General features: G+C 37.2%; 3 protein-coding genes and 1 long non-coding RNA gene across 10 annotated transcripts; 1 reads left to right on the forward strand and 3 right to left on the reverse strand.

Annotated features, from left to right (window-relative positions):
- Nucleotides 1-1,034: 1,034 nt before the first annotated feature.
- LOC124215652 (NADPH:adrenodoxin oxidoreductase, mitochondrial) lies at nucleotides 1,035-9,901 on the reverse strand. 6 transcript variants are annotated; one of them, XM_046619300.2, is made up of 8 exons: nucleotides 9,768-9,901; nucleotides 9,461-9,669; nucleotides 6,038-6,176; nucleotides 5,648-5,866; nucleotides 5,287-5,502; nucleotides 4,262-5,085; nucleotides 2,121-2,246; nucleotides 1,035-1,993 (listed from the first exon to the last, which is right to left on the reverse strand). In XM_046619300.2, exons 3-8 carry the CDS (start codon nucleotides 6,155-6,157, stop codon nucleotides 1,984-1,986), a joined length of 1,515 nt encoding a protein of 504 aa, XP_046475256.1. In that variant the 5' UTR covers nucleotides 6,158-6,176; nucleotides 9,461-9,669; nucleotides 9,768-9,901; the 3' UTR covers nucleotides 1,035-1,983. The 6 variants fall into 6 exon arrangements, 4 of the variants coding, with proteins under 4 accessions (XP_046475256.1, XP_046475253.1, XP_046475252.1 ...); XR_006882413.2 differs by lacking the exons at nucleotides 1,035-1,993; nucleotides 2,121-2,246; nucleotides 4,262-5,085; nucleotides 5,287-5,502 and adding exons at nucleotides 6,831-6,926; nucleotides 7,015-7,561 and having other exon boundaries at nucleotides 5,730-5,866; nucleotides 7,645-9,669; XM_046619296.2 differs by lacking the exons at nucleotides 1,035-1,993; nucleotides 2,121-2,246; nucleotides 4,262-5,085; ... (1 more) ...; nucleotides 5,648-5,866; nucleotides 6,038-6,176 and adding exons at nucleotides 6,203-6,681; nucleotides 6,831-6,926; nucleotides 7,015-7,561 and having other exon boundaries at nucleotides 7,645-9,669.
- Nucleotides 2,633-4,160, forward strand: LOC124215653 (uncharacterized). The gene is made up of 3 exons (XR_011176805.1): nucleotides 2,633-2,733; nucleotides 3,078-3,329; nucleotides 3,612-4,160. It is a non-coding gene; the product is annotated as an uncharacterized lncRNA (long non-coding RNA).
- A 1,147-nt stretch (nucleotides 9,902-11,048) lies between the features above and the next one.
- Nucleotides 11,049-14,082, reverse strand: LOC124213875 (chromobox protein homolog 1). 2 transcript variants are annotated; one of them, XM_046615582.2, is made up of 3 exons: nucleotides 13,980-14,082; nucleotides 12,386-12,722; nucleotides 11,049-12,121 (listed from the first exon to the last, which is right to left on the reverse strand). In XM_046615582.2, exons 2-3 carry the CDS (start codon nucleotides 12,714-12,716, stop codon nucleotides 11,898-11,900), a joined length of 555 nt encoding a protein of 184 aa, XP_046471538.1. In that variant the 5' UTR covers nucleotides 12,717-12,722; nucleotides 13,980-14,082; the 3' UTR covers nucleotides 11,049-11,897. The 2 variants fall into 2 exon arrangements, with proteins under 2 accessions (XP_046471538.1, XP_046471537.1); XM_046615581.2 differs by lacking the exon at nucleotides 13,980-14,082 and adding an exon at nucleotides 13,748-13,958.
- A 9,042-nt stretch (nucleotides 14,083-23,124) lies between these two features.
- LOC124213874 (uncharacterized) lies at nucleotides 23,125-26,059 on the reverse strand. The gene is made up of 2 exons (XM_046615579.2): nucleotides 25,159-26,059; nucleotides 23,125-24,905 (listed from the first exon to the last, which is right to left on the reverse strand). Exons 1-2 carry the CDS (start codon nucleotides 25,492-25,494, stop codon nucleotides 24,627-24,629), a joined length of 615 nt encoding a protein of 204 aa, XP_046471535.1. The 5' UTR covers nucleotides 25,495-26,059; the 3' UTR covers nucleotides 23,125-24,626.
- Between the last annotated feature and the right edge of the window lie 144 nt (nucleotides 26,060-26,203).

A 26,203-nucleotide genomic window follows, 5' to 3' on the forward strand; every position in this document is an offset into this window, starting at 1 on the left:
TCATGCACCATACAAGGAGTTGGTGAGGCATGCTAATTTACTGGAAATCAAACCAACTCCAAATAACATTATGGAGCAGACATACCGTACCCATTGGTTGGATAAGTGGCTCCCAATTGGTTTTCCTAAACTAGAACCATGCACCGAGTACCTCCGAAAAATTTATATAAATGAGATCATCAATGGACTGTACTTATATCAATAGTTATCTAAACCTTCCATCTGATTGAATCATTTAATTTCTTACCTAGCCATAATTTAATGAACAAGAAGCTTCTTAGTTTTTGTTTTTTTGAACTCTGACTTCTTTGAGCATCAATAATATAACAGGTATTCACTACGAAAATTAATTTACAAAATATCTGTGCCTACTCAGTAGTAAATGGGAAAAACATGCTTATACAACGGCAGATCGAGCAATTATCATCTGGGAGATAATGTGGAGAACGAAATTTGGTCCTGAACCATACCAAAGTGGTTTGCTAAAGCTACTGCATGAAGAAGTATTTTTAACTGTATATCCACTACATGATGGATACGTGGATGCACGGAAGAATGAAGTACCCACCCATCGCCAAGTTTGTATTCATTATTTTACACTATGTGTGTATCTTCATTCTTCACATTATGTGTCACATGGTTTGCTCTGGATGCGGATATTTTCCAACAAGTCTAATTATCTAGTTCATCATTTTCATTTGCTACACATCGTCAGATTCTTTTGGAAATTTTTTCAAAAATCATGTAGTCAACAATGTAGTCAACTATATGATTTTTAATCTGGTATGTCCAATGATTCGTACTTTTATAATGTTTTATGCGACTTCTTAGATGTTTTATCAAATTTACGAGAGAACTCATGTAATCAATTGCACGCTGAATTCTTTCAAAACATTACATGATTTAACACATAAAAATTTTAAGTAGGGTCATGAGAATAACATTGTCTGGAATAGTGAGTTCAATGATTTTAAGTTAACAATATTATTGTACAAGTAAAAATTTTTGACGTGGGTAGAGTAAGGAAAGATATGTATATGACAAATTTATAATTTCATGGCATGAAATTCCATTTCACATGCTTACATTTTTAAACTTTTATTACCATATTTGAAAATGAATTATTCACATTGTATCTCATCAACAGATTCTGTATCATGAGTGGGGCAGTCCTAAGGCGACATTTAAATATCAACCATTGAATTTAATTTGCCTCTACTTCGGTTGCGAAGTTGGTCTTTACTTCACTTGGCTGGCGTTTTACAATCGAATGCTGCTATTTCCAACTGTTGTAGGAATTGCCACATTTATTTTTGGAGTTACTACTTTACATGGAAGTAACTCATTTGTGTAAGACTATGCCATCATGAAAATATTAAATTAATGAAATCGGATTACCTAATAACTGTTCCTATTTAAAATTAACAAACAACTCGTTTACATACAGAGATGAGTTGTGTTCAAGTGTGGAAAAAATGTGTGGACGGTGTCCGGACGAAAACCACTGTTCTGCATACAAAATATCTGACTCTTGTTCCTACACAAAAATTTCGCATATCGCTGATAACAATATGACAGTTTTTTATTCAGCATTTATGGCATTATGGGGTATAGAGATCAAACCAATCATGTCGATATAATGTTCTAAGTTGCGTCGTTTTTTATACATTATTACAATAAACATATCATTGATGGGTCAATTTCAATAGCAACAATCTTCAACAAAATGTGGAAGCGAAAGTTATCAATTTTAAGTTGGTACTGGAATCTTCGTGATACAATAATAGACCACGACATTCGACCACAGTTTGAAAAAGCAGCAACCAAGTATCGGTATAATTCACTGACAAAAAAGGTTCATCTGGAGCATGATGCATTTCGTAAGACCTGGCAAATAGCGTTATCCGTCAGCCTCATCATGGTACTGGTACGTATGACAAGATAATTCATTACTAGATTTTTTTTCAGAGCTGAGCAATCACTCTAGAATTTCCTGAAAATGAAAAGGTCTAAGGTATATAACATTTACTTGTACTTCTAAATATCCTTTCATGTTTTAGACTGTTACGGCATGTTCAATATACTTTGGCGTTGTTCTTTTGAGAACAACAATAACAAACTTTTTGAGAGTTAGCCACAACCAAATCCTTCGCTGGAACAGTTCAATAATAGCAATTGTTATTGCTTCATTTTTAAATTTGATCTTCATATTGGCACTGGAATTTGTAAGTACAGATTTGGACTCCCTGTAACGTGATAGAAGACATTTCAACGTTGATCTGAATTTTTTGTTTTTACAGGTATATCAAAAGCTAGCTTTAATCTTGACTGATTTAGAGAATCCTAGAACACGTGCAGAGTATAGCAAGAGTTACACTATAAAAATCTATATTCTGTCATTTATTAATTACTACTCTGCATTAGTGTACGTAGCATTCTTCAAAGGGAAGTTTTACACACATCCTGGCGATCATGGACGCTGGAATCTTATGTCTGGCATTGCTATGCAGCAATGTGATCCAGCAGGCTGTTTAAGCGAACTTTCAATACAGTTAGCAATTATTATGTGTGGAAAGCAAGTGTTTATGAATATTGTCGAAATACTTGTTCCAAAAGTTCAACATTGGTTCAGGGGAAAGATGAACAAATTTGCAAATTTGCCACGTTGGGAAGAAGACTACTTGCTTAAAGAAAATGGACAATTCACTTTGTATGCAGAGGTACATGAAATGGGTAAGAAATTAGCAACCTATTGAAAGTTATCATGACAGTAAGATAATTAACAAAAATAATTTAGTGCTACAATACGGATTTGTAACTTTATTCGTATCAACATTTCCTCTGGCACCAATGTTCGCATTGATAAACAACATATTTGAAGTACGAATTGATGCACAGAAGATGTTGTGTGACCTTAGAAGACCTTTTCCGCGTAGAGTGACAAATTTGGGTGCATGGGAAGATATTTTGCAAGGAGTGACCTATACCGCAGTTGTATTTAATGCGAGTAAAAATTATCATTCTCCAAGTTTACTATAAATGCAATAATAATATTGAAATTATTCTGTATCTCTCAGGGTTTAATTATAGGATTTACTAGTGATTTCGTACCAAAATTGCTCTATAAAATGGAACATGGTAGCCTAACGGGCTATGTAAATGACTCACTGTCAATATTTGCAACTAAACATTACAAATCAACTTTAAAACCGGATACGTGTAGATATGTCGGTTACCGCTATCCACCTGATCATCCACTAGCATATGAATTAACACCGCAATACTGGTACATACTATGTTGGCAATTCATATTTCTCGCAATATTTGAGGTAAGTTTCAATACGCTCAAATCCACCAAATAGTTTACGATTGTACAGTTTTGTAAACTTGTCGTTTGCTAGGAATTAGCACAAGTAAATTAAAGTTGAAATTTAAATCATAGAACTGAAAGTTATCTCAATGTAAGGTGAGTGTTAAGCGCTTACACGTTTTTTCGGAATAATGAGAAATCGTAACTGGCACACACAATTTCAGCTTTTTCTAGCCTTAAACAGAAACTACGTTCTACTGTAAATTGGTACTGAAACAGGTACTTTTTCCTTTCTGTTTAGCATTTCGTATTTGGTGTAACAAAGTTCATATCCTACATAGTGCCGAATATGCCACAATACATTAAAGAAAAAGTTCAAGCAGACCAAGAATTTATACGCACATTAAGGGATCGTACCATTGAAAATGAATAATATGTACTATGATCAATTATTATAAAAAAACTGTTATACTTGTACATAATTACGATAAAAGAATTTAAATATAACTGCGCATAACAACTGTAAATTGGTGATTTAGCACAAAATTTCGCGACTTATTGAAAATATGAGTAAAAGTTTAATATGTTTTCATACAAATATAAATACAATCTTTTTATCTACTATATCAGGACAATTTGAGATTCCATTACTACAATAAGTATTTGCACTCATATTTATTCGTATTTTGTGCATTTATAACCCGTGAATGTGCTAATCGACTATGATGCCTTCCCTTTCTGAATAACTAATGTGTATTACAAGTTGATTGTATGTTTCACCTAAAAGATATTACAGTTCAAAAAAAATTATTCTATGGATATCTATGATGCAAATGTCGTTGATATTAAAGCCTTGATAAAAATGTCCATTTATGGCAAATAAATACTTTTTCTTTTTTGAGTATAGGAATAAAGTCCAAATACACTTCAGTATAACTTAATATTCATTACTTAGACGCTATATGAAGCATTTCGGTAACGTCCACAATCTTTTCTCTTGGTTTCCCAACAATTGTTCCTCTCTGCTGTTCCACTTGGTCTATTTTTTCCCAGTCTTCGTACGTGACAATTTGTACTTTATTTCGAGTTAAAACAGATGAGACTTCAGTCCACCCTGGTTTTCTCTCTTCTACTTTCAACTCCGTGCATATTCGATTGGCAACTTCAAAAGCATTCGTCATGGTGGACAATATTACTCCTACAGGACCAGTTGCCACCCAACCTGTAGCATAGAAGTTTTCTGCTACCTTACCATGTTGGGCTAGGACTCGGCCATTCTTTGAATCGAACAGAATGTCAGGATCAACTTGAACCGACTTATAGCCTATGCATCTTAGTGCTAAGCCACACTTAATATCCTCAAAACTGTTTGTACTTCTTGCAATAAGGCCAGTTGTGTTATCGCCACTCAACTCATTTATGCATAATTTCAAATTTTCTACAGCATTTGTGCCTTGAAATTCGACAGGACCTCGGAAAAATATAGGAGCTAACACGTTTTTACAATTGGATTTGGTCGCAGGAGTTTCATCCAAGGACTTGAGCATCAACTCAGTTAAACGCTTCCGTGGCCGTGCTAATTTTGGTAAGTGATCTCTCACGCCATAAAAATCAGCACTGCGCCATTGTGTACTACAGTTTTCAAGTTTAATCAATTCACGAAGTTCCTTTATAGTAAAAGCAGCTTGCAGAGGTCCACGACGTCCAATTAACCAGACCTTACGCACTTTGCTATGCGATAGCTGTTCCAATGCATGTGCCGTAATATCTGTGTTCTGTAATTAAAATCAAGTATTTCAATTTTTCAAGAGTTAGTAATTTTATTGACTAACCATAGTCTTGTATTTTTTCGTGTGTCATAACTAGTATCACAGATTTCATTTTAAAGGTGGTCAAAATATTGTATTATTAAATGAGGATAAGATTATTTCATTTATGATTAGTTTGTCACAATATTCATAATCTTGACAACATACCTTTAATTTGTCAATTGGAGTTAAGAGAATTCGAGCAATGTCCATAGCAACATTCCCTTGACCACAAATTACAGCTTCGTCGACATCCAAATCAATGTTCAAATCTTTGTCGACTGGTAGTCCGTTGTACCAGCCTACAAATCGACGTCCTGATATAACATTGTTTAAATTTTCACCAGGTATATGCAACTCTCTATCTTGTTCTGCACCATATGCCTGTAATTTTAATTCGTATCTATTACCAAGCAAACAATACTGATTTCCATATTACATACAATAACATTGGTTCTTAGCACCCATTCATTGGATGAATTTTTGATACTTCATATGATTAACTTTTATACTAATTGTAAGTATTTACCAATATAATAACGTGGTAGGCGTCTCGCAATTGTTTTATTGTAACATCTTTCCCCACGTCAATATTTCCAAAGAAGTTAACATTTGGATTTTGTGCAGTTTTATGAAATGTGTGGATAACATTCTTTACTTCAGGATGATCAGGGGCAACGCCAAATCTTACCAGTCCAAATGGCACTGGTAATCTATCTAATATATCAACTCTTGCATCTTTCAATGTCTATATAATAGGATAACACGAAAAATTAGTCACAGATTAGCATCTAGATCAAAAATATTTTGCAAATATTCTTCAAGATCTTACTTTGTATCATATGTAAGATCAATACAGATCATAAATCTCAAAATTACACAAATAATTTGTCACGAATTCAACATCAGCATCATGTACCTTAATCAAATGTTGAGTAGCATAAAAGCCAGCCGGACCAGCGCCGATAACACATATTTGTGGAGTAATTTTTTCGCTTGTAAAATGTCGGACACAATTATGCAACAGGTTACTCCTCATATTTCACTCAATATGTAGTCTAAAAAGACATTTATAATTAGTTACATTAATTGATAATACGCCACCTTCACTACACTTAGAAACACTCGGTCTAATCTAGAGCAGTTAGAATGAGTAGCTGAAGAACTCTGAAGTATTACGCAACTATTTCAAGAAAACTAGGTATATTAACTGCTTTGCTACAGAAAGAGCTTTTGATTTTATCTTGGGCATCACCGGTAGAGTATACCACGTAAAAGTAACTTCAAATACGGGCATTTAGGTCAATGTGCGATGAATAAAACATAAGTATGTATAGCATACTTATCTATCGATATGGAAACTTAGAGACCTACAAGGTATGTTAAAGAATATATTCTCAATGTCTCATTTATACTATTTATTCGTCAGATAAGTATATAATTCATAAATCGCATCAACGTATCCAGTTTGGATGAGTCATAAAATTCTTGCATAAAATATTACATTGCTCTGTACAAATATTTCGAAGTTTATTTAACTGTGTCCAGTAATTCCCATTTGTGCTGAAAGGATCAGGACAACCATGTATAATTTTATTCAAAACTTCCATATTATGGTGAAACTTTGAAAGACTCTGATTTTAGTCATTCATTTTTGAGAAATAAGTAAAAGATAATCACATGTATTGTATTATGTTAATGTGATGTATTACTTGATAACTTTTTTTGCACACATTCACCAATTCCTTTCACACAGTGCGCGATGGTCCAATGATTAGCGTCAACGATGTTGGGATAAAGATCGCTTTCTAAAAGTATGAAATTGGTAAGAAATTTGTAATAGAGTGTTTGATTTAATAAGAAAATTACTTAGGATGGACAAAGCTTTATTCTTACCACAAAGTTTTGTGACAGGTAAAACTGATAGTACAGATTCACCAGAGGCTTCAGCTTTAATCGTAGCATTGAGAACTTCTTTAAAACACTCCAATATACTTTTAGTGTGTAAATTATGCTTCAATATAATTATGCAGCCAAATTTTTCATCCAATATCACACCGAGTGATTTAAATGTGTGGGCCAATATGTATAGAATTCCTACATTCAACTGAGTTAACAAAGAATAGCCAATCAAAACCAGACTGTCCCCTTCTAGTATGTTCTCCAGTTCTTTATTTATCTTGCTTAAACTACTGTTATTGTTTTGTGTAATTGATGGTTCAAAACCCAAATACTTATAATTCTTCGTATCACTTTCTAACACATTTACAAAGTTTCGAATGGATTCTACTTGACTGCAGGGATAATCAATACCAAGTTTTTCTGATAGTTCAAAAACTCTGTTACGAATTTTCAAAAACTTTCCTGTACAGAATTTAGAACTCTGCACTTTCAGAAACAATTTTCCACAGCAGATTTGCAATGCATCCAAAGGTCCTGTGAACTACAATTATGTTTGAGTTAAACCGTTGACATCGTCGATACAATAATTACACACGTAAATATATATTAAGAATAGAATCTCACTGTAAACCACCGTGTCATTTCTCGAACTTGAATTGGAATTAGATTTTGACATAGCGCTAAGAGAAGGCATTCTGGCTCTAGATTTTCCATTACTCGCCGTCTATTGTATGAGCCATCTGGTATTCTTGGATCCAAATTGATGGAATGGATGTGTGTCAGTTTAGTTTTTCCAACTACTTCTAAACTTTCATTTTCCAGTTTTCGAAGACCATACGTTGATATGAATTTATTTGCAACAAGGCGTTTAATTTTTTTAGTTTCAAAATCTAACTGTCCATTATCCTCGCCGCAATGATAGGCTTCTATATTCTTTAATATCACTTCACTCTGATAAGCTTTGAAGAACTCGCCGCATGAGATCATTTGTTGGAAAAATTCATCTGGTATATCCTCTTTACGGAACATTGATTTATCTGGACGTTTCTCATAATATTTTTTCAATATGTTCAAATAAGGAGCAATATAGCTTGGTCCTCGATAATCCAAGCATACCAAATATATTTCAGAATTTCCCTCTTTGCTGGTTGCAGGCTTGTTTATAAATACTTGATGGAACAAACAGGAAATAAGGTAAACTAAGCACAATGAATCATGTTCAAATATTGTAAACATTTTCAGGAGTAGACTTCCGTGCTCGGATAGTAGCAAAAGGCCCGTGACTGCTTCGCAATAATGCAACGGTGCAACGGTTGATTCTTGCTCTCCAGGATCATTAGTACAATCTATACTGCCATCAGCTGTAACCAATAATACATCTCCTTTTTCTTGACACTTTTCAACCAGATTCATCATGTTTTTTAGATTCATCAGATTCCCAGTATAATCACTGCCGAAGCACCATTGATTCAAGGAGGATATGATAAATCTATCGTCATTTATCATACAAGAAAGAGGGTTCCCTTCATAATATGGATTTAATGTCATAGCAGTCCAGTCCCATTGTACATTAGGTGCGTTCAACCTTAACCAGTGATTTAAAGATGTAATGAAAGCACCAGGTGCCTCACACAGGTGAACTGACAAAAGTTTCTCAGCCTTTACAGCAGTGTTTGGTACCAATGGGAAACAAGATACATTTTCATAGAATTTACACCATGCCTGAGTCAGGAATTCCGGATCTATTTCATTACGGAGACGCCACTGCACATCTCCAGCTCTGTTTCTTCGGCTTGTGTGCTGATGCCACGTGGCGATGTCATAATCGTTTAACTTGTTTTTTATATCGTTTAGCTCTCTTTTCAATATTTGTAGCCTATTTATATCCCATGGATTATCGGTAAACATTGTTTCTGGTTTAGGGATGATGAAGTTATCGTTTTCAATTAAGAATTGTTTTTTAAACAAACTTTCGACTAGCGGTTCAAAGGCTTTATCGCTTCTTGATCTTTTTTGCCAATGATTACGATTTGACGAAGTAAACGCCTTTGGTAATTCAGCGTTTGACATTTCATTCAAATGCCGCTTTTTTCCAAATATATCCTCCTTACTCCCCATTCTATTACCAAATCTACATTCGTTTTGCTCATACGACAGTCCATATAATGTTATGACCTGCAGTTTCTTCAGGAAAATTCAATAAAAAAAATGGTCCTATCTTTTTCATACAGTACCGGCACATAAGTGAGGTTTCAATAGAATAAAAGTACCGCAGGCTGTTTCGTATATTGGACTTTATACATAGAGTTATTTTTTATCAATAAATTAAGAGAAAAGCTCTCGTCTGTTAAATCTTTATTCAAATAATATATTCAGACAAAACAACTGTATATGCTTGACGATGTGAGCAATTTAGATAGAAAAACACGTATTTTCTCACCTACGCAAATGAGAATACACTCAATTGATGGTATTGTTGCTTGTTTAACACCATGTGACCGTACAGCGTTATACTTGTGCTGTGCGCTCCTTGGGTGCGCTCTCACCAAATAATCAAATCCATGCTTGGGTAATCTCGGCCCTCGGTCGCTCAAATAAGCAACCACAGTCTCTTGCAGAGACCAGTCCGTTTGAATTGGTCTGCTACGTCTGCCACAAAAACATAATGGTGAGTTACCGACATAAGCGTATATAGTAGATTTCTGCGATCTGTAGTGCCGGTGAGGTAGACTGAGATGCCAACAAACCTAGCAATAGAGGACAAAGATGTTCTCATGCTATTTACTTCGCGTGTTAAGAAGAAAGCGAATTTCTTGATACCGTTGACTGAAGACACATAGTGACTGCTAGCCAAATTGGGGCTTTCCATGACCGAACTAAGTCGGTAGACGGTCGGTACGTAAGGACGACAAGAACAAGTGTTACTATCCCGTGTACCCAGATGATTTATGTAGTGTCGGATATTATTATGACTGTGAAATGACCGACGGCTAAAAAAATTCATTTGAGGTAATTCATTTCAGCCAAATTCAGCAATGTAATCAAGTAGGAAATCTTCCGTTTTTCAGCTGTACTTTTTGATCCGTTGCTCGCAGCGTATTTGGATTGCGCCCAATTGATTCCACTCGCAAAATTACGTCGACATAGTGTATCAAAGAATAAATTCAACTATTTTTCAAAATCGGAAAAATTTTGACTGAAGAAATCCAAATGGGTTAACGAAAGACGAAAAAGATATCAAAACGAGCGTGGGACCAACATCAGTGTAATTAAATTAGAATTTTTCGTTTTTTCGGCTGTAACTCTAGATACGTTGCTTGCAGAGTATTCGGACTGCGCGCAATCAATTCCTCTGAGAAAATTATGTCGATATGGCGTATATAAAATCTATTGTAGCATTTTCAACAATCGTCGATGTTTTCACGAAAAATCCAAAGGGGTTGCCTTACTTATTTTTTAAACAAAAAATATTTTGTCCTAGAATCGATTTTTAGGACCCTTTCATGACTAATTGAACCCCCAGAAAAGCAGAAAACGTATCAAAAGAGCGCATGTATAGAAATTACGAAGGAAATATCCCGTGTCTCAGCAGTAAGTGTTGGAACTCTTGATACGTTAATCGCAGCGAATGTAGCTTACGCGCGTGTTTTTTTCGTAAAATTACATTAATGCTAAGCTGCAATTCACTCTTCAGATTTATTAGTCTTCTTTGCGTCTCCTTAATGTATTCTTCAATCTATGAAACTCAGTGAAGTTGTCGAAAACTGTAGAAAATATACGTTACAGAGGTGTCGGATTAGGAAGGCAGTAGTATAAGAGATGTACTTAATTGAAACTCCAAATTAATAGGTCTATCGTTTAAGAAGTCAATTACCTGTAGTACCCCGGTTTTCTATTGGACCATTCTATCCGTAAATTTTGACGCAACGCGTATAGATCATATGAAACGAAGGATAGTAGTAAAAATAAAACTTGTACTATATCATCCCATATCACGAAGGGTATATAAATGCTCATTTGGTTATGCGTTTATTCGATAACAACTGTTATATTCTTGTTCTTTTTTCTCACACGTTCACTACAAAAAATATAAATGCAATGCCAGTCGTATAGGCTGATTCACATTTTGTAACTGTAATTAGACTTAAAGTTATCAAAACCGAATTAAAAGAAACGCACAACATGGGGCATGTTGAGCCACAATATAAGTGTGAACTCGTACTTTAACAAATAGAAAAGAAAATGAACGCATCTCACCAAGTCACATAATGGTATGACATGTAAATGATTCGTAAAAATTATACCACGTCTACTTAGCGAATTTGCTATTTTTCCATAATAAAACCAATTTTTATTACGAAGAAACTTTACACGAAGCAAATTATAATGAGCTATGTTATATTTTCCAAATGCGATAAACAGATATTATCCACGTTTCATTGTTTTCTTAAATATCAGTTTAAACTAGAACTTCACTTTTCTCAACAAAATGTAGAGATAAAACGTCAATATCACCAAACGAGAATGTTTTTGAAAAAGTCCAGTTATTTATTCAAAAACTAAAGTAGATGTGCTTTAGTAACTGTCAAATTTCATTATTCAGATCCGCGTTTCCTACACATATATACAATATAGCTAAAACATAATTCTAGATACTGTGTAAGTTATAGCGGTACGTTAAATGAAGAAGTATTATTCAAAATTTAAGAATCAATTTGCATCATGCTTTTATGGATCCAAGTAAATTAACGAATCTGCTCGTGTGTGTAACATAACTTATACATGAACCTAATATGACATGGCTATATGCGACATATTTTAAAACGAGCAGTATAAGACAATCCCAATTTGGGTTTCAATGTTTCAGGTCTTAATTGCTACTCAGGATCGGCTTTGTTGTTTTCTTCGTCATGGGTTGGACTATGCCAGGTTAGACGTTCTTCATAAAATCTAATTACGATTTGGGGACATTTTTCGTTAGCTATCCTTGCTGGAACAAGATCTGCATCGTCCGTACCCTTCCATTTCATCAAAAACATTAATTCACCACTAGAGTCAGTCGCTCCAATAATTCTTTCTGGTTCTAAATTTCGGTCAAAACCTGTAAAATAAAATGTTATTATATGAAAATTTTTTTTTTAAATTCAATAGTGGTTTTGCTCTAATCGTTCATACATGTAATATATTCCCGTAATAATTATCAACTGTAAGTATTCCTCTGATATTATAATTCAAATACTTTTTATTTACTCTATTTGTCTCGACTTGGTAATTCGAAGGATTAGGGAAAAAGTAAATTAAAAAAAATACACATGACTATCTAAGATTTAAATTCTTAAATCTTCTAAACCATAGTGTCTCTCACCTTCAGGTTTCTTATCTTCAGTAACCTTTTTCTTTGAGGGAGCTGTTGGAGTTGGTGTGGACGAACTCTTTCGTTTCTTCTGTTCTTTTTCATCTTTCTTTCCACTGCCTACAGCTTCTCTTTTTTTACGCTGTTCTTCAAACTGTGCTATCAGGTCTGGACAATCAAGGTTTTCCTCTGGTTCCCATGTGTTTTCATCGTTACTGTATCCTTTCCATTTTAGATAATATTCAACTTTTCCCTTTACGACACGTCTATCCAAAACTTTCTCAACACTGAACTCCTCCTCAGTTTCTCCATCCGCGACAGGCGAATCTTTAGTTTTACTCATTTTAGTCTGCAACAAAGAACATACCATAATGTAGATGTAAATATACCAATATTGGTGATATTTTCAATGCAATAGGTATACAGGGATACACAAAAATATGAATGTTTTGCAACAATATTAGATCATGTTAGAAGTAGGCAGTAGTTGACGCTTGCAGAGCTGGATCAGAATTTAACTCAAGATATATTTCAATGTAATGCTGTTAGTTTTTATCAAGCTTACATTATTACACGTGGCGATATTCTGTATGATACTAGACATATTGGTCTTTAGAATTCACCATTTAGACAATTGACAGTATTCCTTGCATTCTAACACTAACCCACTACATTTCAGCAAATTTTGTTAATCTTTTCTAATTTAGCAAATACTTTCATCATTCAGAAATTTCCATATTCATCTATTGTCAAATAAAGTACTGTTCTACTTACATCTAAAGCAGTATTGAGGGTTTCAAATATCAAAACATTGTTAGACTTGAAGTGTGTGATAAACTAGCAAAGCATGGTTCAAATTCCATCAAGTAGAAACCAAAAAGTTTTTATAAATGTGAAAGAATCTACTAATTATTATTTACCGACTACCTTAATATTCTCTGTGCACATTGCTGATGATTCTATGAATATATTCACACTCACACATCACGAAAGTTTATACATATATATACATATACATATATATAAATTCTCATTTTGTTTGCTTTTGCTGTCGGCCTGATACGGCATTGTGTATCACTCCGAACGTCACTCAACATATAATACTGATGTACTGATTGAAATTTGGCAGTGAGGTAGGTTCACAGTGGCACGCTATTCACGGTAAATGCATTACTTCGTTGTACATAACTGACAAAATATCAAGTTTCTATCGCCTACGGTTTAACAACATGACCGAGTTGACTTGAAATAACTAAGCGGATGATCATTTCTCGAAATATTTGGAGACCGTCAAGGCACAAAACAATCCTCGTATTAGGTGAACTAACTATCATATCAGAATAATTATAAATATAATTATCATTTTGAAAATACCTTCATATTCAAGGTAACGCTTCACATCAATCACCAGTTTACACTCGACAATACTCAAAATGGCTGGCCACAGCAAGCCACGCCAAGCGATAGGAAGTTCTAACGAAATGTATGCAAGTCCGAAATTTGGTTCGGAATTTATAAAACCGACAACTGATTGTGACAAGTTTTGGTACATGGAGTGGGCGACGGATATTTACTTTTCGTTGATTCTTGTGAATAAACTACTTACATAGTTCCGTGATACGCCACTGTTCTGTGTAGCTCGTGCCTCTTTGGCATCTGCCGTTACCGCCAGTTGCCGCGGAAATCGAAATGCATAGACAACGAACGCATGAGACTACCAACTTTCCCGCCAATCGCCGCTGATTGCGCTCAGCGCAACCCAACTGCCCCTGACGGAATAATGAGAGACGAAGGTACGAAACAGTCAAATGGAATATTGGAAAAGGTAATAATTAGCGTTGATAGAGACGAACCTTCCATATGACGTTTTGAACATACCAATGCTCAATATTCCGAGTTCGTAAAAAATAGTCCCTATTCATTTATGAGCCAACTTCATCAACACTTCGTGCACGTGTGAAGCATTGACTGAAGAAGATAAAGACAGTTACCCCTAATGAGCTTTGGTGTGACAACCGAAAGTCGTCCTGCGCTTGCGCCCCTGAGACGTTCCAATGGTAGAGTTGAGAACTTCTTACAGAACATCAGAGAGTTACCAACTTCGACATGATGCTGGCTGCATTCACCTTCAGAGTAACACAATCATCGCAATGGTGAACCCGAGCCAGTACTTGGCCTGTGTGTATTTACCGACTTGTCGGCGATACAAGAAATTATTAATGAGAATAAATTTCTTCCTAAATTCGTAGCAAAACAGTGATTTAATAAAGTATAGGTACCTGAGAGAAGAATGTGTACGTATTTATATCAGATGTAATAATGATGCAGAGACCAAACAGTACACATGTATATGCTGTCCTAGTACGATATTAATGTATATGATCCATTTACGATTAATACATGATGCATACCATAAATTACATAATTTTCCGGGAGACAAACTAGATTATCTACAATAATCGGCTATAATACGAAAGCAGAAGAATTATTCATTTCGAAATGGAATTCTATTTGACACGCGCTAGATGTATTCCATAACATCAATATTCATAATTATTCCAACAACTTTTCATTTGCTCTCTCGATCTTTAATTTTCGCAGGCATAGAATCGGAACGCTGTTTTAGCTAGTCGCAAGTGAAGTATCTGCGTTGGGTGGAGGAGCAGAATTGTTTTTCGAAAAGTATTCGGATGGAAAAAAATTCAGAGTAACTGTAATACATCACGGATGCGTTAATTTTGAACGAAATGAAACGGATGCTTCGTATATGAGACAGTATTTAACGCTGCGTAGTGATTTAAAGACCTAGAAAGGTGATAGGGAGAGAAAGAACGACGCTTCTTAACATTTCGAGTGTATTTTAACACATATTTGAAAGATACGAGCGAAATTTTTCATCATCCAACTGTCGCAGAACGGCAGCGTTATTAGCCGAGCCGTTCACTGAAGAATATATCTTCAGTCAACGGCTGACCATCGAAGGGCCTGGCCGCTTGAGTCTGGAATCGGCAGGAGAGATAAAGGGTGTATTTCTTGTATGAAACGTGAAAACTAAAAGCATTATACATCATATCATATCATCATACATCGTACATCGTACATCGTACACCATACATCATACATCATACATCGTACATCATACATCATCATACATAGTATCAAAGTTCGAAACCATAGTTTGGATGTCGGACGTTCAGAAAGTGACGTCACCAATTCAAAATCAGCTAGCCGAATTCCTCAGTCTGGAAACAACCGCGCAGTAGAGCGGACGGATCAGAGTCGCGCTCCGCAAATTTCGAGTACCGGGTTCTCAACCTCCTGAATCCCGCGCTTCGGGTCCGCTACATATTTCGAGTACCGGGTTCTCAACCTCCCGGATCCCGCGCTTCGGGTCCGCTACGCTGTGAAACTCGACTTCCAGGATAAGCGCTCCGTGGTTCCTGGTTCATGTTTACAATAAATTATTTCAATTCGTTTTTCGCGCAACCCCAAATTCGGTAGCAGTCAGTCCGCTAATAAAATTTCTCGACTTCCAGGATAAGCGCTCCGTGGTTCCTGGTTCACGTTTACAATAAATTATTTCAATTCGTTTTTCGCGCAACCCCAAATTCGGTAGCTGTCAGTCCGCTAATAAAATTTCTCGACTTCCAGGATAAGCGCTCCGTGGTTCCTGGTTCACGTTTACAATAAATTATTTCAATTCGTTTTTCGCGCAACCCCAAATTCGGTAGCTGTCAGTCCGCTAATAAAATTTCTCGACTTCCAGGATAAGCGCTCCGTGGTTCCTGGTTCATGTTTACAAAAAATTATTTCAATTCGTTTTTCGCGCAACCCAAAATTCGGTAGCTGTCAGTCCGCTGATAAAATTTCTCGACTTCCAGGATAAGCGCTCCGTGGTTCCTGGTTCATGTTTACAATAAATTATTTCAATTCGTTTTTCGCGCAACCCCAAATTCGGTAGCTGTCAGTCCGCTGATAAAATTTCTCGACTTCCAGGATAAGCGCTCCGTGGTTCCTGGTTCATGTTTACAATAAATTATTTCAATTCGTTTTTCGCGCAACCCCAAATTCGGTAGCAGTCAGTCCGCTAATAAAATTTCTCGACTTCCAGGATAAGCGCTCCGTGGTTCTTGGTTCACGTTTACAATAAATTATTTCAATTCGTTTTTCGCGCAACCCCAAATTCGGTAGCTGTCAGTCCGCTAATAAAATTTCTCGACTTCCAGGATAAGCGCTCCGTGGTTCCTGGTTCACGTTTACAATAAATTATTTCAATTCGTTTTTCGCGCAACCCCAAATTCGGTAGCTGTCAGTCCGCTAATAAAATTTCTCGACTTCCAGGATAAGCGCTCCGTGGTTCCTGGTTCACGTTTACAATAAATTATTTCAATTCGTTTTTCGCGCAACCCCAAATTCGGTAGCTGTCAGTCCGCTGATGAAATTTCTCGACTTCCAGGATAAGCGCTCCGTGGTTCCTGGTTCATGTTTACAATAAATTATTTCAATTCGTTTTTCGCGCAACCCCAAATTCGGTAGCAGTCAGTCCGCTAATAAAATTTCTCGACTTCCAGGATAAGCGCTCCGTGGTTCCTGGTTCACGTTTACAATAAATTATTTCAATTCGTTTTTCGCGCAACCCCAAATTCGGTAGCTGTCAGTCCGCTAATAAAATTTCTCGACTTCCAGGATAAGCGCTCCGTGGTTCCTGGTTCACGTTTACAATAAATTATTTCAATTCGTTTTTCGCGCAACCCCAAATTCGGTAGCTGTCAGTCCGCTAATAAAATTTCTCGACTTCCAGGATAAGCGCTCCGTGGTTCCTGGTTCACGTTTACAATAAATTATTTCAATTCGTTTTTCGCGCAACCCCAAATTCGGTAGCTGTCAGTCCGCTGATAAAATTTCTCGACTTCCAGGATAAGCGCTCCGTGGTTCCTGGTTCATGTTTACAATAAATTATTTCAATTCGTTTTTCGCGCAACCCCAAATTCGGTAGCTGTCAGTCCGCTGATAAAATTTCTCGACTTCCAGGATAAGCGCTCCGTGGTTCCTGGTTCATGTTTACAATAAATTATTTCAATTCGTTTTTCGCGCAACCCCAAATTCGGTAGCTGTCAGTCCGCTAATAAAATTTCTCGACTTCCAGGATAAGCGCTCCGTGGTTCCTGGTTCACGTTTACAATAAATTATTTCAATTCGTTTTTCGCGCAACCCCAAATTCGGTAGCTGTCAGTCCGCTAATAAAATTTCTCGACTTCCAGGATAAGCGCTCCGTGGTTCCTGGTTCATGTTTACAATAAATTATTTCAATTCGTTTTTCGCGCAAGCCCAAATTCGGTAGCTGTCAGTGCGCTAATAAAATTTCTATAACTTTACAATCTTCTCATAATCTTTTTGGTAAAATATGTCGATAAAAAAATTATATCAAACCTTACACATTATTTTTGATTTGTTCTGACGCTGAAAATATTTATTAGTATTCGAGGTATAACTCGAGGTGGTTGGTGGTTTTCGTTGGAGGTAGTTAGGGGTGATTGCGGGTAATCTCGGTGATTCAGGAGGAGGGGGACGAGGATTTGTGCTCGGTGAGTAAAACACTTTTATAATATTTCATGGCAATTGTAATTATATTTCATCTGAAATATTACAAACTTGTCACGTTTACAATAAATTATTTCAATTCATTTTTCGTGCAAGCACATATTTAGTAGCTATGAATAATCTTATACAATTTATTATATTATTAATTAATTAATTAATATTCTTATAATATTTGATGGCAATTGTAATTATATTTCATCTGAAATATTACAAACTTGTCACCTTTACAATAAATTATTTCAATTCATTTTTCGTGTAAGCACAAATTCAGTAGCTACGAATAAGCTTATACAATTTATTATATTATTAATTAATTATTTAATCAATTACTCAATTATATTAATCCTTACACAATATTTTCGATGTGTTCTTATACTGAAAATATTTATTACTATTCAAGGTATAACCTGAGGTGGTTGAAGGTGGTCGGAGGTGGACGAGGAGGACGAGGATTTGTGCTGGGTGAGTAAAACACTTTTATAATATTTGATGGCAATTGTAATTATATTTCATCTGAAATATTACAAACTTGTCACGTTTACAATAAATTATTTCAATTCATTTTTCGTGCAAGCACATATTCAGTAGCTATGAATAATCTTGTACAATTTATTATATTATTAATTAATTAATTAATGTTCTTATAGTATTTGATGGCAATTGTAATTATATTTCATCTGAAGTATTACAAACTTGTCACGTTTACAATAAATTATTTCAATTCATTTTTCGTGCAAGCACATATTTAGTAGCTATGAATAATCTTGTACAATTTATTATATTATTAATTGATTGATTAATTACATTAATCCTTACACAATATTTTTGATGTGTTCCTATACTAAAAATATTCATTACTATTCCAGGTATTACCCGAGGTGGTCGGAGGTGGACGAGGAGGAGGACGAGCTGGACGAGGAAGAGGACCAGGTGGACGAGGAGGAGGACGAGGTGGACGAGGAGTCGGCGGGGTGGGTCGTGGGAGAGGACCTCTCCTCTCCTCAGAGGAGGGGAGGGGGACGGGCAGGGAGGGGGAGAGGTGGGCGGGGAGGGGGAAGGGACGGGAAGGGAAGGGAGGGGGTGGGGCAGGGGCAGGGGGGAGGGGGCGGGGGCGGGAGAGGGGAGTGGGGAGAGGGGAGAGGGGGAGAGGGAGGGAGGGAGGGAGGGAAGGAGGGAGGGAGGGAGGGAGGGAGGGCGGGGGGGAAGGGAGGGAGGGAGGGGAGTACGGATGTCAGTGCAAGCCCGTTAGAGTTAATAGAGCAGAACATGCCCGCCCGCCCGCCCGCCCCTTCCCGCTCCCTCCCTCCCTCCCTCCCTCCCGCCCTTCCCCCGCCCTCCCTCCCACACCCTCCCCGCCACCCTCCCTTCCCCTCCCCTCCCCACCCCTTCCCTTCCCTTCCCTTCCCTTCCCTTCCCTTCCCTTCCCCCTCTCCCCCTTCCCTGCCCCTCCCCCTCCCCTCCTCTGAGGAGAGGAGAGGTCCTCTCCCACGACCCACCCCGCCGACTCCTCGTCCACCTCGTCCTCCTCCTCGTCCACGTGGTCCTCTTCCTCGTCCAGCTCGTCCTCCTCCTCGTCCACCTCCGACCACCTCGGGTAATGCCTGGAATAGTAATGAATATTTTTAGTATAGGAACATATCAAAAATATTGTGTAAGGATTAATGTAATTAATCAATCAATTAATAATATAATAAATTGTACATGATTATTCATAGCTACTGAATATGTGCTTGCACGAAAAATGAATTGAAATAATTTATTGTAAACGTGACAAGTTTGTAATATTTCAGATGAAATATAATTACAATTGCCATCAAATATTATAAAAGTGTTTTACTCACCCAGCAACCTTATCCTGGAAGTCGAGAAATTTTATTAGCGGACTGACAGCTACCGAATTTGGGGTTGCGCGAAAAACGAATTGAAATAATTTATTGTAAACGTGAACCAGGAACCACGGAGCGCTTATCCTGGAAGTCGAGAAATTTTATGAGCGGACTGACAGCTACCGAATTTGGGGTTGCGCGAAAAACGAATTGAAATAATTTATTGTAAACATGAACCAGGAACCACGGAGCGCTTATCCTGGAAGTCGAGAAATTTTATCAGCGGACTGACAGCTACCGAATTTGGGGTTGCGCGAAAAACGAATTGAAATAATTTATTGTAAACGTGAACCAGGAACCACGGAGGGCTTATCCTGGAAGTCGAGAAATTTTATCAGCGGACTGACAGCTACCGAATTTGGGGTTGCGCGAAAAACGAATTGAAATAATTTATTGTAAACGTGAACCAGGAACCACGGAGCGCTTATCCTGGAAGTCGAGAAATTTTATTAGCGGACTGACAGCTACCGAATTTGGGGTTGCGCGAAAAACGAATTGAAATAATTTATTGTAAACGTGAACCAGGAACCACGGAGGGCTTATCCTGGAAGTCGAGAAATTTTATCAGCGGACTGACAGCTACCGAATTTGGGGTTGCGCGAAAAACGAATTGAAATAATTTATTGTAAACGTGAACCAGGAACCACGGAGCGCTTATCCTGGAAGTCGAGAAATTTTATTAGCGGACTGACAGCTACCGAATTTGGGGTTGCGCGAAAAACGAATTGAAATAATTTATTGTAAACGTGAACCAGGAACCACGGAGCGCTTATCCTGGAAGTCGAGAAATTTTATTAGCGGACTGACAGCTACCGAATTTGGGGTTGCGCGAAAAACGAATTGAAATAATTTATTGTAAACATGAACCAGGAACCACGGAGCGCTTATCCTGGAAGTCGAGAAATTTTATCAGCGGACTGACAGCTACCGAATTTGGGGTTGCGCGAAAAACGAATTGAAATAATTTATTGTAAACATGAACCAGGAACCACGGAGCGCTTATCCTGGAAGTCGAGAAATTTTATCAGCGGACTGACAGCTACCGAATTTGGGGTTGCGCGAAAAACGAATTGAAATAATTTATTGTAAACGTGAACCAGGAACCACGGAGCGCTTATCCTGGAAGTCGAGAAATTTTATTAGCGGACTGACAGCTACCGAATTTGGGGTTGCGCGAAAAACGAATTGAAATAATTTATTGTAAACGTGAACCAGGAACCACGGAGCGCTTATCCTGGAAGTCGAGAAATTTTATTAGCGGACTGACAGCTACCGAATTTGGGGTTGCGCGAAAAACGAATTGAAATAATTTATTGTAAACGTGAACCAGGAACCACGGAGCGCTTATCCTGGAAGTCGAGAAATTTTATTAGCGGACTGACAGCTACCGAATTTGGGGTTGCGCGAAAAACGAATTGAAATAATTTATTGTAAACGTGAACCAGGAACCACGGAGCGCTTATCCTGGAAGTCGAGAAATTTTATTAGCGGACTGACTGCTACCGAATTTGGGGTTGCGCGAAAAACGAATTGAAATAATTTATTGTAAACATGAACCAGGAACCACGGAGCGCTTATCCTGGAAGTCGAGTTTCACAGCGTAGCGGACCCGAAGCGCGGGATCCGGGAGGTTGAGAACCCGGTACTCGAAATATGTAGCGGACCCGAAGCGCGGGATTCAGGAGGTTGAGAACCCGGTACTCGAAATTTGCGGAGCGCGACTCTGATCCGTCCGCTCTACTGCGCGGTTGTTTCCAGACTGAGGAATTCGGCTAGCTGATTTTGAATTGGTGACGTCACTTTCTGAACGTCCGACATCCAAACTATGGTTTCGAACTTTGATACTATGTATGATGATGTATGATGTACGATGTATGATGTATGATGTATGGTGTACGATGTATGATGATATGATACGATGTATAATGCTTTTAGTTTTCACGTTTCATACAAGAAATACACACTTCATCTCTCATGCCGATTCCAGACTCAAGCGGCCAGACCCTTCGATGGTCAGCCGTTGACTGAATAGATTCTTGCATGCGCTATGTCGACGTAATTTTGCGAGAGAAATCGATTGGGCGCAGTCCCAATACGCTGCGATCAACGCATCAGAAGTTACAGCCAAAAAACCAGAACCTGAATTTTCGACATTTTTCAGCAGGTGCTTTTCTGCTTGCCATTTTTCTCCTGTCGGTCCTACGCTCTTTTCGCTGCGTTTTCTGAGTTACGGAGCGTCTGATTAGTCAGGGGAGGGTCTTCCACATGAAATCGGAAATCACTTTTTCCCAGATTTTTTTGCCGTATTGTCAAAGAACAATGGTCAAAGTGTAAATTTTTTTGGCATAATGAAAGTCCACGAAAGAAACTTCCAAATGACACGGTTAGTGTCGATTTATCCTTGCGGCACTTTGAAAGCCAATCGTAATTTTGAGGGTTTCATTGCTCACAATACCAGCCCCGGTTTCCGGCAACTTTTGTGGAACACGAATACACAAATTTGCAAAAATATGCATCAAGTATTTCGAAAGTTATAGCGAATCGAAAAAAGAACATAGAAGAATGAATAAAATCAGATTTTTACATAAAAAATAATTGTATTTCAAAGTAGATGACGAAATTTCGTGTAAAATTTTTCGCGGTAGATATTTTGTTGAGAACTTTTATGAACCTAAAGCTAGCAGCCAAAGTTAGCAGCCAAACGTGTTGAATGTTTCGAAAGTATGAAAATGCAATCCAGATTCATCCTCGGGATTCTATAAAGAATATGGGGGTCCAAAGTACTTTACGAAATTTTGGTTGACGGTCTTCCCTACCTTATTGGAATAAATATTAAAATAATAGGCTGCTAATTCCGGCTGCTACCTTCAGCTCCACGGACTTTTTTTTGGACGACCACCGCGAAGCGAGATAATCCACAATAAAACAAAAATACGAATGTCACCCAATTTATAGACAGTTTTGAAACACCCCATCTAGAGTCATCCACCAACATTATAACAAGTTACTGGCGACGCCCATCTGTACATAGTGGAAGAAATTCAAGAGGTAGTTGGAGGTAGTTGGACGTGGTGGAAGGCGGTTAGGGGTGGACGAGGAGGAGGACCTCTCCACGAGGAGGTTGGAGGTGAAGAAAAAGTACGCAGTGGTGTACACTGCATCAAGGAAAACTCAATTGGTTAAGTCGAAACTTGCGTCATACAATAACTATACTCCGAAAATTATGAAATCTGGCACTGCCAGCTTACGTAGATTAAATATGAATTATATTTGAAACAGTACCACGTGTTAAAAGCACGCCAGTTTATTTACGCCAATAAAATGAAACTTGTAGAGATACAAAACAAACTAATAATAAAAATAAAATATCATGGATCGTTACATTAATCAGTCGAATTAATCATACTCAATCCTTCCATAGACAGGTTCGCATTAAAATATTTTCTCTTATTTTGTTTTCATTGCTATTCATCAAATTTTCGAAAATTAGTGTGCATGTGGGCTTAAATCCCAATGGAAATTTCGACTGTCTAGTACTTAAAGGTGTTCATTTGCGATTGTTTTCTTTTAAAATATCAGATTTAGACTTTTAATTGTGGCGTATATTCATTTGAACGCTTGATGCTCAGTTGTGAAACAAAATTAGCCAATAGTCTACACAGTCGTAGTACATAGCAATAATACTTGAAAATGGTTTGCATCATATGCACCCAATGGTCCAGGATATACTTGTAGAAAAAATAGCCTCTACCAGGCATAGTGAGTGAAAAAGCTACAAGATATACGCTGAGATTAAGTTGATCCTGAATCGATCAAGACAAAATATCTAAAACTATCATTTAGATAAATATGTTACTTCTTAATTCCAACATAGTTGTCAATACGTTATGAGTTATTATTTAATTACTAAATTAAGTAGTACTTTAAATATTAAATTAATAGGATTTTTTTTCATTTATAAGCCAACACAGTTGGCTGTTTCATTTGTCTTACGAACAATAAATACTGAAAATACAATACAAGGCAGGGGGTTTATACAATATGCTGCTCAAGTCTTATCATTACAGTACAATTTGGAGGGATGACAAGTTCAAGTTTAATTTCAATCAATATCGGAATCGTCAACGCAAATTTAACAGAAGGAATAATTAATTGGTATATAGAAGAGATACACGATTTTTAATCGTAAATTATAATCATGTCCCCCTGCGATGATCATTTTGAACAAGAAATTGTAAAACAGCTACAGTCGGTTCAAATATCAGAAACCGATATTTTCCATCCTTTCTTAGTTCCTTTGTCACGAATGCTTTTTCCATTGAGTGAGACCTAAAACATAGACTTGTTGTGAAATAAGTTATCGTCAATATCAATTAGGCAGTGAAGATTCATTTTTTCAATGTACGTCCAAGTTGTGGATAGCAAATTATGATTTGGATTTGAAACAGCATGATAACTTTCGACGGTGTTTTGAACAATAAAGCCGTAATTTGACTTTTTTTAAAAATTTAGTTGTAAATTCACCAGTCGTAATCAGATTGATCATTAATTAGCTCTGACGTGCTATCTATAAAACATGTAAATCACACAAGCTCGCATTATCAAAAAATGTTAAGGCATCAATTATCTTACAATAAAAGTAGCAGCATTCAGCAATATATCTTGCTGGGAATGAAATATTTTTATCCTTTGAAGGATTAATAAACGTGAAAAAATGTGCTAATTAGTAATCAGTATCTGTGCGATAGATGTATTGATTTCAGAATTTATCTGAACGTAGTAAAGCCATTAGCTTTGGTTAGTTGAAAGGGTTTGCGCAATTTTTGTTCAACGTTGGTAAGTTTATGCATGGCACTGGAATCCTCATTTTCTTTTCCAGGTGAATTACTCCAAGCAGACCTTGGCGACTCTATGCCAAATGGACTGTAGAGTTTTGTTGGTGTCCTGCCCAACAGATGACGAGACCGAGTTTGAGGTGTCGCAGAGATTGTGGGGGAGTGGCATTCCTCTAAACGTTGCCTCCTGCGTGTTGAACTTCTAAATTTCTTGATAGAGAAAAAGGAGCATGTTATTGTTTGTTCCACAAAAATCACAATCCAATGCACAGTGATACAGACAGATATAAAGACAAATGCTTGAATAGATTTTTAATTCAATGGCTGTAGCAATCGTTTGAATTTCATGCAGGTGGTATTTTACTATCATGAAGTAAAAAGTAAAAGGTGTTGAAAGGCAGTTATTAAAAAAGGGACGACAAGTTACAAAGAATTCAGATATATTATAGTACCACGCACAAACCTGAGAAATTGTTCCAAAAGTCATTCGAACCGAAGAGATGGTCTTGGATAATTTTTCAGCTCCATTTCTGAAGGCTCGTCTTGAGTCGGCCGAAACGTTACTCAAGCTTAAATTACTCCATCCTTTTTCGGGAGTTAAGGAACCAGCCCTACTTTTGGAAGTACGTTTTTTTGAAGGTGACTCTTTGTTGGCCAAATTGTACGGGCATTCTTGGTCAAAACGATCCTGCAGTCTTCGACGTAAATTTCTTGACTCTTTCGGCTCGTCTGAGGTGTTGTTTGCGGTTAAAGCCGAGCGGTGAAATGTGAACGAGATACTCCTCGAATCTGGCCTCATTATCACTGCTTATATCGTGGCTTCTAATGCCCAAATAATACCGCTTATCAAACTGTCAATAATTCACTAGCCTCTTCTCTCAGTTCACTTTTTCCTGATTGCTTGTCGCTTGAGCTTTGGCGAAAGCACGATACGGTAGAGAGCATGGATACCAACGTGATTGAACGCGACTGAACGCCAACGGCTGCCAAGCGGGAATTAACGATTTTTTGGGCAAGGCTGCGTGAATATGTTGTACTTAGATATTGAAGCACTCGTAATGCACTCACGCAACACTCGTTTCAAAACTGTTTAAAACATGATTCAAGTCAAGCACAGCATGATAACATGGATATTGGATTGGAATTTCGGACCAGTTCGTATTTGGATTAAGGAAATATTTGAATTCAAATTTCGGCATTAATTTCACTTCCCAACAGCATTATAGGTATATCGTTGTACGATGTAAAATGCACTTTCCAATCTAGGTCCAAATATGTATATACGACAGATATACGATAGGTATCTACAGTCAACGCTGTAGGTCGATCAGGGTTGCAGCAGATTCTGATATTACCAACTGAAAGTACAATCATACGATGCGTTGATAAATACACATTAGGTACAAAATGGAATAAATTGGAGGTATGGTCTCAGGCAAGCCCTGCATCTCTAACGAAACGTATCGATATTTAATTAACAATATCGTTACCTGCAATTTACGCAAGGA

Source organism: Neodiprion pinetum, chromosome 3 (assembly GCF_021155775.2).
Source record: "Neodiprion pinetum isolate iyNeoPine1 chromosome 3, iyNeoPine1.2, whole genome shotgun sequence".
NCBI lineage: Eukaryota > Metazoa > Arthropoda > Insecta > Hymenoptera > Diprionidae > Neodiprion > Neodiprion pinetum.